Here is a 15377-nt window from a genome sequence, read left to right on the forward strand (position 1 = left end):
GCAGATCAAGCAATGTTTGTCTAAGCTAATCTGCCAATCCCGGAGAGAAGCTCGGGATGAAATGATTTCATAACGTGGCTGCTATTTCTTTCTTTCTTTTATTAAAAAGGGATTGTCAGCCACAAAATAAAATTCCATTTTCCAACTGCTCTGTGTTCATTGTGGAGCCTAATCAGAAATGTTTCGGCTGTAATAAATCTCATCTCAGTCAGCCTGGCTCTATTTTTGCTATTGCCGATGAGAGGGAAGCTTGTTCTCTCCCCTCCCACAGTCCTGCTCCTCACTGATTGGCTAAAGGCGGTTCAGTGTGAAGCTGCAGAAATCTTATCTTGCTGTGCTGACATGTTTACAAAGCAAGCTAGCTATGACGGTGCAGATTCTAGGAGAGGGGAAAAAAGTAAGGGAGGAAATGACATCAGGATTGGCTTCAGTCAGAGGGAATCAAGATGGCAAATGCCAGGAACAGAATTCTCTTTATTTACTATTACTAAAGTATGATTTATTTTATAACAAGTAGTTAACTACTAATATATGTTTTTTTTCCCCTGGCATAGTACAGCTGACCCTGCTGCTTTAAGAGGAATTCTTATGATCGGGACATTATCTCATTATATTTGCAGGGCTGTTTTTAGGCATAGGCAGATGTCTGGGCTGACATCTACAGGAGGTAAAACCACATGGCTAGTCTAAGCACACTGGGTTCTATTGTATTCTTATACATAAAGCTAGATGGATGGTCATTTTAATGCATTCATGTAAAAATGGTGGTGAGGTAATTTGGGAGTTGGGGAATGCAGCTAGTAAAATATTGGTACAGATGCCTAACCATAACAGCCCGTCCCTCCACCCACCCAGCAAAATCTACCAAGAATTATCACTAATCCTAACCCTCTCCTCACAGGAGCCCTTCCTCTACCAATGTCTAACCATGAATGACCCTCCCAGTGCCAAATCCACCAATATTTACCACTAAACCTAACCCTATCCTCACACTATTCCTTCCCTCTACCAATGCCTAACCTTAACAGACCCACCTTTGCCACTGCTACTACCACCTCTGATGTCTGGCAGTGGCACCTGTGGTGATATATAGCAGCCATTTTTGAACTTGTATCTCATGGAAGCCATATTTTTTCATGTTATATCTGCTGTCCATCTCATATGTGTATGTCTGTTAGAAGCCAGTCTGGCTGCTGGTTTTGAAATAAGTGTCACCTGAAAATGGTAAATTTGCATCTTTCAGGAAAGGGGCTGTGAATCTAATTTGAATTGACCAAGCTAAGTTGAATAGCTCACAGACACCTGGACATTGTGTGATATTTAGTCAGCCTCTAGCAAGGAAACGCTTAATTAGACAATTACCCAGCCATTTGTCAGGAATAGTCCGATGTGCTTGAAAGGTGTCTGCATTGCTTTGAACTCTGTATACATGTAAACAGGCACCTGTTGTTCCAAATACACAATTGGGCTGTCTAGAGTCAGGGAAGACTGAAAGCAATACAGGAACCTGTGAAATTTACATAACAGCAAGTTGCGATATTACAAGAGATCTTTACAAACCGTCTGAGGAAATTGGATTATATCTGGGATACGCTTCTTGCTATAAAAAATAAGCTTGGAAGACTCAGAACTTGTAGTTCCCCAGGAGATAGCAAGAAGCTAGGACTACCCTGGTCCAACCAGCTGCTGCATGCTCCCGCAAACAACGCTCTGACCTGTATGCTGGTTACGTTTGATCCCCGTTTTATTTTGTTTATAGCAAACTGCCTTGTGTGTTTTTATAGTTACCTGTAGTTTACTGTTTTTTTGTAAATATTTATTTTTCTGCACTGTTCCACTTTTTTGGAATATTAAATCTTTATTTAATAAGCTGGTCTCCTGATTAACTAAGCAGACCTCGCATTCCTAGAGAGAGACTGCAGTGTAATTTGTGTTAATGTACTACAAGGGAGGGACACTGAAGGGAAATGGCAAGCTTTTAAAATTATTCTCAATCAATATTGTAGTAAATACATCCCATATGGAAAAAAAATGTCTAGGAATTAAAAAAAAAGGCCTCTATGGATGAATAGAAACGTTACAGATAAAATGAAGTGGAAAAAATGCCTATAAGGTCCTAAAACAGGAGGAGACCGAGGCTGCATTAAGCAATTATGAGGAGTTCAATAAAAGTTGTAAAAAAGAAATTAGGCTGGCAAAGATTGAAGCTGAAAATCAAATTGCTAGGGATATCAAATCTAACCCAAAGAAGTATTACAAGTACATTGACTCTAAAAAAAGAAAGGTTGACTGTATTGGACTCCTACAGGATGAGGGTAGGAACTCAATGGTGGATGACCAAGGTAAGGCAGAGTTTTTACATGCTTTCTTTGCTTCTGTCTTCAAAAGGTAAACATCACTGTTGCAAATTACAGATGCAGAAGAGTCTCAATCTTCCAACAGGAAGAAGTGAAGGCAAGACTAAATAAATTAAAAATAGACAAGGCACCTGGCCCGGATGGCATACATCTTCTGGTCCTAGGGGAATTAAGTTCCGTTATCGATAAACCCCTTTATCTTACCTTTTGTGACTCTCTTTCAACTGGCAGAGTTCCGGTAGATTGACGTACAGCCCATGTTTTCCCATTATTTAGGCCTCTTGCACACTGCAAGCGTGTAATGAATAGCGGAGATGCCGCCGCGTGGTCTGGTGGCGGGGCGCCTGTCTCCGCGTTAAGACCGGCGGTTTCTGTGCAGCAACATGTGTCTGGTTTGCCTGGGCCTTCTAGTGCACACAGATGGAGAGCTACGCGCGCGCGCGCCAGAGGACAGGACCTTTATGCCAGCAGGAGAGGTATCAGCTGATCAGGACGATCAGCTGATCCCAGCGGAACTCCTAATTGGTTGAGTGGCTGGGGGCGGCGCTGTGGAGCGCTGTAGTATATATAGATCTTGCTTGTCAGTTGCTGGTTGTCTGCCGTTGTGAATACTTACGTGTGAGCACTCAGACCTCAGTCAGATCCTACAGTGTGTTAGAACCAGTTGGAACTGGGAATTCACACTTAGCCAGATTCCGCTCTTGATGTTTACTGTGTTATTACAGTGTTATACTTTAGACCAGTTCCAGGGTGTTGAGACCAAGGACCTCACACCCAAGCATAGGTTTACTGTGTTATTACTGTGTTATACTTTAGACCAGTTCCAGGGTGTTGAGACCAAGGACCTCACACCCAAGCATAGGTTTACTGTGTCATTACTGTGTTATACTTTAGACCAGAACCCCGGTGTTGAGACCAAGGACCTCACACTCAAGCATAGGATACTGTGTTATGCTCTAGACTAGTTCCCGGGTGTCGAGACCAAGGACCTCCCACCTCAGACTAGGATTGTGCTTTCTGTTATGACCTCTGGCTCTGTTGACCTCTCTCTTGCTTTCTGATTCGGTACCTCTGCCTATCTGTCTACCAGTTGCCAAACCTTGCCTGTACCCAGTTACCGAATCAGCCTTCTGTCTCTGTACCTTATCTGCTCGTGTGTTGCTGACCTGGCCTGTCTGACCCTTCTGACTGTCACTCATCCCTCGAGTGATCAGTCTGTCTGTACTACCCGTGACACTAATCCACCAGGTGTCAGTTAGCTGCAAGGACCTCCTGCTCCTCAGAGAGTCCTTCCTGCAGTTCAGCCAGTGGCCTCTACCCCATAGGAGCCCACTGGCTTCAGTACAGTCTGATTCCCAATCCATCTGGGAATCCTTGGCTGCAGTACAGTCTGATTTCCAGTACATCAGGGAATCACTGGCTGCAAGATTATATCTATCTCCTCCTCTTAAAGAGATAGTCCCTGCACAGCCAGAGGCCACCTGCTCCTCAGGTGGTCACTGGTTGTAGTAGTATCTGTGTCTCTCGCTCCATGGGAGATAGCCTCTCAGTTGCACCAAGCACTTACACTTCATTAGGTGTCCAGAGGTTAGTCATACTTGTATTATTGGTGATTCTGCAGATCATCCATAATCAGGTATACATCTGTATTTTTGGTGATACTGCAGATCACCAAAAATCAGATACTCTCTGTGTGCTGACACCGATCGTTACAAAGCGATTCCGATTCAGGCTGCCAGGTAGGGCTTCTTTTGCGCTTCAAAGTGCGTGTCACTCATGCGCGCTGACGTCATCGGACGTCCTCCGGGCTGTACTGCGCAGGCGCAGAACTACTGCGCCTGCGCAGTACAGCCCGGAGGACGTCCGATGACATCAGCGCCGATGGCACAGACGCGGAGCGACGCCGAGGGCACATCCTGGCTGCCACGAGGGCACATCCTGTCTGCCACGGGCTGGAGGAAGCCCCAGGTAAGTGGATTTGGATTTTTTATTTTTTTACATGCTGCCTGAACCTTCCCTTTAACATCAGTTGTGTGCAAACTATTTGAGGGGTAACTAAGAGATATTATACAAGACTTCAAAGTAGAAAATAATCTTATTTCTCAGCATAAACATGGGTTTACTAAAGACAGGTCCTGTTTGACTAACATACTCAGCTTTTATAAGGAAGTGAATGCTAATGTGGATATTGGGAATGCTGTAACTGTGATATACTTGGACTTTGCAAAGGCTTTCGACACTGTTCCCCACAAAAGTCTGGTGCAAAAGTTGAGGATGCAAGGACTGACTTGTTCAATCAGGTGCACGGCTGTAACAGTGTGCGATATCGGGATGAGCGACGAACACTATGCAACCCCTGACGCTGTCCCCCCCAATGTGTAATTACCTATCCGTGGCCACCGCTTATCCTCCACTGTCCTCCGCTGGCTCTGGGCGCTGTGCTTCGTTCATATATGCGCCCCACATGGTTGCCGGAGTAACAGGGGGCATGTGTGACGTCACACATGCGCCCGCACATCTGCCAGCAACCACATGGCACACGTGTATGGATGAAGGAGTACGCCCGGAGCTGGCGGAGGATAAGCGGCAGCCACAGAAAGGTAATGGGGGGACGGTGTCAGGTCGGTGAGGTGGTGCACCACTAGGCCAATTCCAGATCGATTTCTGCATGAAATTTCTCCCCTACTTGTTTGTTACTTTTTCAGTTTCAAAATGCTGAAAATGTATTTTATATAGAAGATAAAAAATTACCTCCTAGGAGAAAACTCAGGAGAAAAAGTTAATTGCATATGGGCCACTGGGTTGTCTCAGCAAATCCTGCTATTCCAAGCAATACATGAACTGCTGCATGTCTGAGGGCTCTTTATTCAGATCATGGTGGAACTGCCATGCGTAGCTCTGTAGATTGTACACAGAAGGTGAGGTCAGGCCTGTTGAGGTAACTGGATATTCCCATGGTGACCTCCTCCCCCTGCTTCTGTATTTACTCACTCTGGGTCCCCTAAGAGCGTGATGTCACCAGCTGTCACCTTTCCTGGGGGACCCGGGGGGGGGGGGGGACCAAGAGAGAAACAGGTGTTTTCTAAATGATATCATTACTGGCAATAGGTGAGACCGATTTCCTAGAGATGAAAGAAAGCCTCTCCTAGGAGGGCCGGCCTAGACTGGCGCGCGTCATTCCCAATTATGAACAGCCCACAGTGAAGTCACAACACTAGCAAAGTTTGAAGAAGAGAAATCCCACCTAATAAAAGCCCTGTGAACTGAGACATGGGCTGTGTTCACGTCAGCCGCCCCGCCTCCAGCTAGTTTCATTTTTGCCGGCAGGCAAAAAACACATCCAGATCAGGTGTTTTTGTGGCCACACAAAGGGCTTGATTCAATAAACCGTGATAACTCAAATATCACACCTTATCAACAATATCACAACTTGGGATTGGTTCACTAAAGCATGATAACTGCTATTACAGCAATTATCACGTGATCTGCCGCGTGCAAAGGTTTACGCTGCATGATAAATGAAGGTTTGCACGCAATTACAAGCCAGAAACACGCACGTGATTGCGTGCAAAATTTCGTTTGCACGCGATCCTAAACCTTTGCTTATGGCGGATCGCGTGATAACTGCTGTGATAGCAGTTATCACGCTTTAGTGAATCAAGCCCCTTATCAAAGATATCACACCTTATCAAAGTTAACACGCCTTAAACACTGTTTCTGGCCACAAAAGTGATGGAAAAGATGTTTCAAGGGGTCTAACACCTGGAGAGGAAAATGGCGGAGTGGGATACACGCCAAAAGTCCCGGGAGAATTACTGATTTGACGCAGAGCAGTGTTATAATCCCAAAAAGGCAGAAATCACATTGCATTCCTAAATTGGAGGCCAAAAGTGCTTGAAAACATCTTGCGTGTGTATACATGGATCAGCAGGTAGTGTAAGTAGTGTACTGCTTCACACTGACAGACCAAACTCAGTATGTAACGCACCGCAATCAGATGGCCTTGCTGGTGCGCACGTTGGCGAAAGTGCAGGTGATGGCGGCAGTTTGGGTATCGCCTTTTTAGAAAAATAATCGCGGCCTGGTATCTTCCACTGTGGTGTCCCAATCACCACAAATTTTCGGAAGGCCTCAGAGTCCACCAGCCGGTATGGTAACAGCTGGTGAGCTAACAGTTCCGCCACGCCAGCTGTCAGACGCCGGGCAAGGGGTTGACTGGCAGACATTGGCTTCTTCCGCTCAAAGATTTCCTTAATGAACACTTGGCTGCTGTGGGCAGAGGAGCAGGAACCGCTCAAGGTGAGAGGCGGAGTGGAGGAGGGTGGCTGTGAAGGTCGTCAACAGTGTCAAACGCAAAGGACAGGTTAAAAAGGATAAGGAAGGAGCAATGGTCTTTGGATTTAGCTATTGACAGGTCATTGGCTATTGGTTGGAGCAGAAGCCAGACTGGAGCTGGTGAAGCAGGGAGTTTGGAGAATGAAATAAGTAATTGATTAATTCTGCATGGACATGGCATTCTAGACTACAATTTTGGAGGCATATGGAAGAAGTGAGACCAGGGTTCTCTGTAAGTGTACTTCTTGAACAGATCTTCAATGCTGTTTTTCTTTGCAGGGTATTTGGTGCCGCCATCGTGCTGACCTCCACTCTGAACATGCTGATCCCGTCTGCCGCCAGGGTGCATTATGGGTGTGTGATCTTTGTCAGGATCCTACAAGGGCTTGTAGAGGTAATTAGTTCATCTGATGTAGGCTTCTCAGGGGTTTGTAGAGGTTCTCCAGGAATGAGGCGCATCTCTGAGCCCTGATCTAAATCCAGACAATGGTTAGACAGAGACTGCTTGGTAGTTGCAGAGTTTCTCTCCATACTCCTAGGTCAGAATTGTATCTATATAGCAGTCCAGCACCTCCCACAACAGCCAGGGGCATTGCTTGGCCCAAGTGAATCAAGCTGGGGCCTCACGCACAGCAGAGGCCTCACATGATGCCATGGCCATCCTTTCTGTGACTTGTATGGCTGCCAAAGCCTCCCTGTCACTCAGACTCTGACCGCTGATCAGCAGCAACGTGAACAGGGGAGATCAGGGCAATGGTCATGGAGTACACTGCAAATGGGGAAGTGACGTTATGCTCGTTTCCTGCATTTGAAGTGTGCCACACGGTTACTGTTTGCTGCTCTCCTCTCTTCAGGTTGCTGCTGATCTTCAGGTCTATGAGAGTGTTGGGGATGGGTAAGCAGCAGAAAGCGACATACACCCACTGACACCAATCTTCTATACTTGGGGGACACCTTTGGCTACCTATACTGGGGGTGGTTGTCTATACTGGGGACACACCTTGGCTACCTATAGGAGGGGTGACTACCTATACTGGGGGAGACCTTGACTATCTATGCAGGGGGGACACCTTTGGCTACCTATACTGGGGGTGGCTGCCTATACTGGGGGGACGGTCACCTTGGCTACCAATATGAGGAGTGTCTACCTATACTGGGGGACATTGACTACCTATACAAGGGGTGGCTACCTATAATGGGGTGACTTAAATAAAGTTATTAGTTTTAGAATCTAGTGTGGATCTTATGCAGGTACCAGCACTGGTAAAATTCTCAAGAAAAAACAAAACAACCACTAACCAGTATATGCTGCTCAAAAAACTGCAATTTATTGACATTAACATGTAATTTTATACACACTTTGTTTGTTGAGATTGTGTCAGAATTATCTGACACTATACAATAAAGTTGCCAATGCAAGATAAAGTGCTGCTGCTGAGTAAAGACAGCGTGGAAGAATCCCCAGGGAATAGCGTTCTCTAATTTAGATAGCCCACTTCATAAATTCATAAAAATAGCCCAAGGCATAGACGTTTTTTTGGTGATGCCAATAATGTTTGTCCGTGAGGAGACCTAAAGAGAAGTTAAATAAGGTCAAAACCACTCACTGTGACACAAGACTGGCGTAGCCAAATTACATAATGATCAATAATACCAAATTGGATACCTGACAGATAGATCTTGGTGATGCCTGTGTCCTGATTCGTGAGGAGACCTATAAGGAGTGGTATAGGGAGGTCATAACCACTCACAGAGGGCATTTGCAGGCATGACCAATATGGTCGAATAATTAAACCAACAATAGGTATCGAGTTAGCTTAAATCCAATAGCCTTGGTCATCAATGAAACCAGATTTAATACCTGGCATGTAGCTCTTGGTGATGCCTATATCCTGATCCATGAGGAGACCTATAGAGAAAGTTTAAAGAGGTCATAACCACTCACAGAGGGTATTTATAGGCATGACCAATATGATCGAACAATTAACCCGCCAATAAGTATACAGATAGCTTGAATCCAATAACCTAAATCATATTGGGACAGAGTGGAACAACCGGATTGAATACCTGGTATATAGATCTTGGTGATGCCTGTGTCCTGTCTGTGAGGAGACCTATAAAGGAAGGTTTAAAGAGGTCATAACCACTCACAGAGGGCATTTACAGGCATGACCAATATGATCAGACAACTAAACCGCCAATAAGTATACAAATGGCTTAAATCTGATAGCCTGGGTCATATTGAGATAGAGTGAGACATCTTAGGGGCACCATTCCTTGATCTAATACGAGACAAATGGATCTAAAAAGTCCTTGGTATACATAGATCGCTCATAAGGGATGGTAGGTGCCACAAAAGTAATTTGAATAAAGTTTCTATTCACTGGATGTATAGGAGCCAACAATTCAATGTCCAAAGATGGGAGCCATAACCGCAGCAAAATAGCAAGCCTTCATGGAACAGCACAAGAAAGCAACCTATATCATTCCAGCCAAAGTAATATTGGGTAATCAGCCATAAATCCGCATAGTATCTTGGTTGTTTACTCCATGCAGATAAACATTGTTATAGCACAGAGGTGCATCGCTCCTTCTTATGAAACAAAGTACACACACCCATATTTGCAGTACTGCACAGTGACTAATGTTCAAAGTCTGGTATAATGATATAGGTATGATTACATATATTGCCATTTAAATATTGGGAAGCATCGATTAAAGCTACGCTGTAGCGATGTACTCGCAAACAGCCTTATTGCTCTGAAAGGCACCAAGCAACCCAGTGTATCCAGCACATAGGCTAATTGCATATAACATGTATTCCGGCCTCTGGACCACGTATTGTTCCTGAAGAAAAATGGAACTTTTATCCGTGTGCCGCAAGGCAAAGTAACTGGTGACCCCGCTGAGCCCAGCTAGTTGTTAGATCTCCATATAGTTGGGACAACTTAGTGGTGGGTATCACAGTAGTCAACTGAAGCCAGGCCTCTGCGTGCTGCGTTGCTGTATAAGGTAGTTTTGAACATGATGCAATACACTGGCACTATATAATGGGGTGACACCTTGGCTACCTATACTGGGGGTGTGTACCTTTGGCTACCTACCTATACTGGGAGCCTACATATTTTTATTTGGGGGGGGGGGCAGGTCATTTTTGGCAGCATTTCATTATGGGTGAAGGGGTCTGTGGGGGGAAAGGGACACAAATTAGGTACTGCTTGGGGCCACAAAAACCTTAGCAGCAACCCTAACAACAGCCAGTTGGTCACTCAGATTTGGGAACTGGTCTCTAAAGCTTAATACTCACCACCCAACTGAGGAAGATGGATCCAGTGACGTCTCCCTCATGACAAGCGTTCCACGATCCATCTTCTGGCTGGTGGGTATGCCGACATCCCACGACGGGCGAGAACGGGAGATCAAGCGATAGCGGTACTTTGAGTCATCAGGGACCTTAAAGATTCGATTTGCCTTGTCGATTGTTAGTTCTGCGCAACACTAAACGACGTTTACGTGATCGTGTGCCTCTACGTATGACACGAGATAGTGGAAACGATTGCTCGTTACTCAAAGTATCACTGGTCATCGGGAAAACCGCACAATGTGTACGGGCCTTTAGAGCTTTCAGCTTTCTCATTGACTGAAGTGGAGTGGACTGGCTTTCTATAAAAGCCACTTAGGTTCTGGCCTGGGGGAAAATGCTATGTGTGTGCGTGGGGAGGGGGTCATAGTTGAGGAAGAATGCTGAAAATGTAGGTTCTCCACAGGTTGCTGTACATCAAAATGGTGGTCTGTTACACGTGGTGTTATGCATATGCAAGAGGGGGAGTGTTGCTGCACATAGGATTGGGTAAGCAGTGGAGTAGTGATGAGCAAGAATTTTGCACAATAATAATTTCACATCGTAATTTGAAATTACGATGTAAAATCGTAATCCGTAATTTCAGGAAAATTTTTAATTCATTTAGTTTGTAAACTTAATCAGGAACTGTAATTATGCAATTTCACGTAATTTTCACGTAATTTCATGCCGACTTTAGCAAAGCCTCCATACATGCTATCATTACCAACATTTCTATGTCTGTTAAAAGACAAATAAGACAAGACAAATAACATTTATATTGCGCTTTTCTCCTTGCGGACTCAAAGCGCCAGAGCAGAGCAACAGCCACTAGGGCGCGCTCTATTGGCAGTAGCAGTGTAAGGGAGACTTACCAAAGGTCTCCTACTGAATTAGTGCTGGCTTACTGAACAGGCAGAGCCGAGATTCGAACCCTGGTCTCCCGTGTCAGAGGCAGAACCCTTAACCATTACACCATCAGCCAACTGCTGGAGGTGTAATGGTAAAAAGGAATAGTGGGAACAAGACCAAAAAAACAAAAAAAAACAAAAACATTTTTTTCAAAAAGACTTTTTAGTTTTTGAGTGAATACATTTTAAAAATGCAAAGGAAACATTTTTTTTTTTTTTTACTCATTTTTCTGAATTTTAGAACCATTTTTCCTTCGCATTTTTTAAAATCAATTTACTCAAAAACTACAGAGTCTTTTTGAAATGTTCTTTTTTTTTTTTACTTGTTCTCACTATTTTCGTTAACATGATGATAGCATGTACAGGGGCTTTGCTATTAAAGGAGAACTGTAGAGAGAGGTGTATGGAGGCTGCCATATTTATTTCCATTTAAGCAATACCAGTTGCCTGGCAGCCCTGATGATCCTCTGCCTCTAATACTTTCAGCCATAGACCCTGAACAAGCATGCAGCAGGTCAGGGGTTTCTGACAATTTTGACAGATATGACAAGATTAGCTGCATGCTTGTTTCTGGTGTGATTCAGCGACTACTTCAGCCAAATGGATCAGCAGGGCTGCCAGGCAACTGATATTGCTTAAAAAGGAAATAAATATGGCAGCCTCCATATATTTCCCATTACAGTTCTCCTTTAAAGGGAACCTAAACTAGGGATATGGATTTTTTTTGGGAAAAACAAACAAACAGTTGCCCAACTCTCCTGCTGATCCTGTGTCTTCAGCCACAGCCACTCAACAAGCATACAGATCAGGTGCTCTGGCTGAAGTCAGACTGGATTAGCTCCATGCTTGTTTCAGGTGTGTGATTCAGCCACTACTGCAGCCAAAGAGATCAGCAGGACTGCCAGGCAACTGGTATTGTTTAAAAGGAAACATCCATATCCCTCTCAGTTTAGGATCCCTTTAACTGCTAAAGCGGCAAGAAATGACGTGAACATTATGCAAAATTACAAATTATCAATTCCAAAAATCAATTGAATTTACAATTCGTAAATATGCATGGCCATAATTGCAAAAACATTATGCAAAATGTTGTGTTATTGTAATTAGCAGATCACGATCATTACTAATGTGGAGCACTGGGCTCTATATGGGGGGGCAGCCTTACAATGATTCCCCTGTAGTGAGCATTACTCTCCCTTTCCTTATTCGTAGGAAACAACAATGGTTCTATCCTTTCCCCTCTTCATAACAGATACATTTTGGGCGGAGTTTCTCTTAATGTAATCAGTCCTTCTTTTGAATACCGTTATTTTTTATTATTATTTCAGGGGGTCACCTACCCGGCGTGCCACGGAATATGGAGCAAGTGGGCGCCTCCCCTGGAGAGGAGTAGATTGGCCACTACCTCTTTCTGCGGTAAGTAGGGTTTTTGCTACCAGTTTTGCATTCTCTTTCCACACAAGCTTTTGCTTCATGTTCTATATTTTATGTCTTTAGGATCCTACGCTGGGGCAGTGATTGCGATGCCTTTGGCCGGGATTCTAGTGCAATACACCGGGTGGTCTTCTGTCTTCTATGTGTATGGTAAGCTCATAGATATCATCCTATACATCTGACCTGTTTCCTACAGCCAAAGTTCTTCCAGGGAACACTGTTGTCTATTGTACAGTGCAGTGCAGCAGAGGGAGGGAGACTCTGACCACGGTTTCCCAAGGTTCTCCTCCTGAGCTGAAAAATACTGAAGATCCAGCAAACATGTCCTGGAAATAAACATTTTCAGTTGGGTGGCAAAAGTTTGTAACCCTCACCTAGTACATATTGATAGATCGTGACGATGGCTCCTGTGGTTACCAGAACCCTCAGACAGAGGCGCTTGGCCATGCTACAGAGCCGTTCTTGCATTCTCCAATTTATTGCCTGATGAAGCAGGGTTGTGACCTGCGAAACACGTTCACGTTTGAAGTATGTAATAAATGTTACTGTGAATCATAGTAACGTCTCACAGTCTGTTTTTTCTACGAGGGAGGTAAGTCCACCAAAACTTCCCCCTTTTAAACAGTTTTTAAATGTTTTTATCCTTTTTGGCGCCTCTGTTTACCTATTTGTAATCAATGGGTATGTAGGTAGCCAGGTACAGGTACAGGGTATCTAGATATAGTTGCCCCCCAGTATAGATAGCCAGTATAGTTGCCCCAGTATAGGGAGTAAAGCCCCAGTATAGGGAGTATAGTTACTCCAGTATAGCTAGTATAGTTGCCCCAGTATAGGGAGTTTAGTTTAGTTGCTCCAATATAGGGAGTTTAGTTTAGTTGCCCCAGTATGTATAGTATAGTTGCCCCCTTATAGGCAGTATAGTTGGACCAGTATAGGAAGTATAGTTGCCCCAGTATATTGAGCATAGTTACTCCAGTATAGTTAGTATAGTTGCCCCAATATAGGGAGTTTAGTTTAGTTGCCCCAGTATCGGGAGTTAAGTTTAGTTGCCCCAGTATGTATAGTATAGTTGCCCCCTTATAGGCAGTATAGTTGGACCAGTATAGGAAGTATAGTTGCCCCAGTATATTGAGCATAGTTACTCCAGTATAGCTAGTATAGTTGCCCCAGTATAGGGAGTTTAGTTTAGTTGCCCCAGTATAGGGAGTTTAGTTTAGTTGCCCCAGTATGTATAGTATAGTTGCCCCCTTATAGGCAGTATAGTTGGACCAGTATAGAAAGTATAGTTGCCCCAGTATAGGCAGTATAGTTGCCCCAGTATAGGACAGAGGCGCTTGGCCATGCTACAGAGCCGTTCTTGCATTCTCTAATTTATTGCCTGATGAAGCAGGGTTGTGACCTGCGAAACACGTTCACGTTTGAAGTATCTAATAAATGTTACTGTGAATCATAGTAATGTCTCACAGTCTGTTTTTTCTACGAGGGAGGTAAGTCCACCAAAACTTCCCCCTTTTTAAACTGTTTATAAACGTTTTTATCTTTTTTGGCGCCTCTGTTTACCTATTTGTAATCAGTCTAGTCCACCCTTGGTGGAGGGGTGTTTCCCCATTTTTTCCTATCTACAGAAAGCGACTTCTTAAACCTGAGTGGGGTCAGGTTCTAATTCTCCCCACCTTCCTATCCAGTGGTTGCCTTTGAGGTGACCCCGGTTTGTGACTATAACCTTTGTTAACCTATTGACATCTACAACTGATTTGAAATACTACACTGTATTGGGCTCTCGGTCTTTGTTCTTTACCTCAAACCTACATACCCATACACTCCAAATTGTTTTGTCGCGACACCCAAAATCTGCCCCCCGGGAACCCGCTCCTCTCACCCCCCCTCCCCTGTCCCCAGAGAAAAGTTTGGTCGGGGTAGCAGTCCCCGGGACGAAAAAGGTTGGGGACCCCTGCTATAGAGCCTTCCTGCTCCTCCCACGGTCCCCACATTCCAGCAATGTCACCCCTGTATGACACCCCTGCTGCGGGAGGCTTCGGAGGTCTTCAGGAGGTGAGTTCTCCCAGAGACAGGTGGCTCTGTACTGCGCATGCGTGTGTGCGCGAGAGAGCGTGCTCGCGCATGTGCAGTACGGAGCTTCCCGTCTTCGTCAGCTCTCACCTCCCAAAGCCTCCTGCGGTGGCAGAGAACAGTATTCGACTGATCAGTTGGATACTGCTAACAGGGTGACTTAGATTGAATGCGGGGACTGCGAGAAGAACGAGAAGGCTCTATAGGACCCAGAGCCTTCCCTCTCCATAGGCGAGTATCTGTTTTTGTTTGTTTTTGTGTTTTTTTTTTTTTTTTTAGCTTAACATTTACTTTAACACTTTACAACATTTCTAAAGCGTTAAACAACCTTAGTAGCAACAGATCATTATCGGCATCACCCTGCGCCATTTTTTTGCGCCATTTTTGAATGTATGCATACAGAGGCATACCTAAATATTTCATACAGGTGCAGCCGGGAGATGACAAGTAAAGGAGGGTGCTGCATGCTCAATACCTGCTACTCCCACCTTCCACCCTCCCCCCCAGCAGTCTGTGGAGCTGGACCCCCACTCCGTGTACCTCCACAACTGACCCCAGGCTGGCATCAGTGCAATCTTTCCAGTTCAGCTTTGGGAATCGTATGTAAATGTGTACTGACTTCCCTAAATAATTGCTCTGTATTGCCAGTCATATTCCGGCCTCTCATTTAGCTGGATGGAGGATAATGACTCCACGCAGAGCATGTTCCCTGCTAAATAACACGATTGCCGCTGAAGACTTCGACATTTCTGGTCAAGGTGGTTTAATTAACACGGTTCTTGGAATGAAAACAGCCAAACAGCTCCTGGAAACCAATTAAAACACTCTATTGTGAGACGCTGTGTACCACGCTATAAAAATCTCCGAACGTGTGTCAGAAGCTGTCGGGGACCAGACTGCTGGGGTTACCTGGGTCCGCAGCTGTGCCCT

General features: G+C 44.8%; 1 protein-coding gene across 1 annotated transcript in view; it reads left to right on the plus strand.

Annotated features, from left to right (window-relative positions):
• SLC17A6 (solute carrier family 17 member 6) overlaps positions 1 to 15377 on the plus strand; it is an 88718-nt gene that overhangs the window by 36312 nt on the left and 37029 nt on the right. Inside the window, exons 4-6 of the mRNA XM_068261304.1 lie at positions 6972 to 7086; positions 12272 to 12359; positions 12441 to 12527. Of these exons, the coding sequence (XP_068117405.1) occupies positions 6972 to 7086; positions 12272 to 12359; positions 12441 to 12527 (290 nt within the window). The remainder of the gene's footprint in view (positions 1 to 6971; positions 7087 to 12271; positions 12360 to 12440; positions 12528 to 15377) is intronic.

The sequence above is a fragment of the Hyperolius riggenbachi genome, chromosome 11 (assembly GCF_040937935.1).
Source record: "Hyperolius riggenbachi isolate aHypRig1 chromosome 11, aHypRig1.pri, whole genome shotgun sequence".
Taxonomy (NCBI): Eukaryota; Metazoa; Chordata; class Amphibia; order Anura; family Hyperoliidae; genus Hyperolius; species Hyperolius riggenbachi.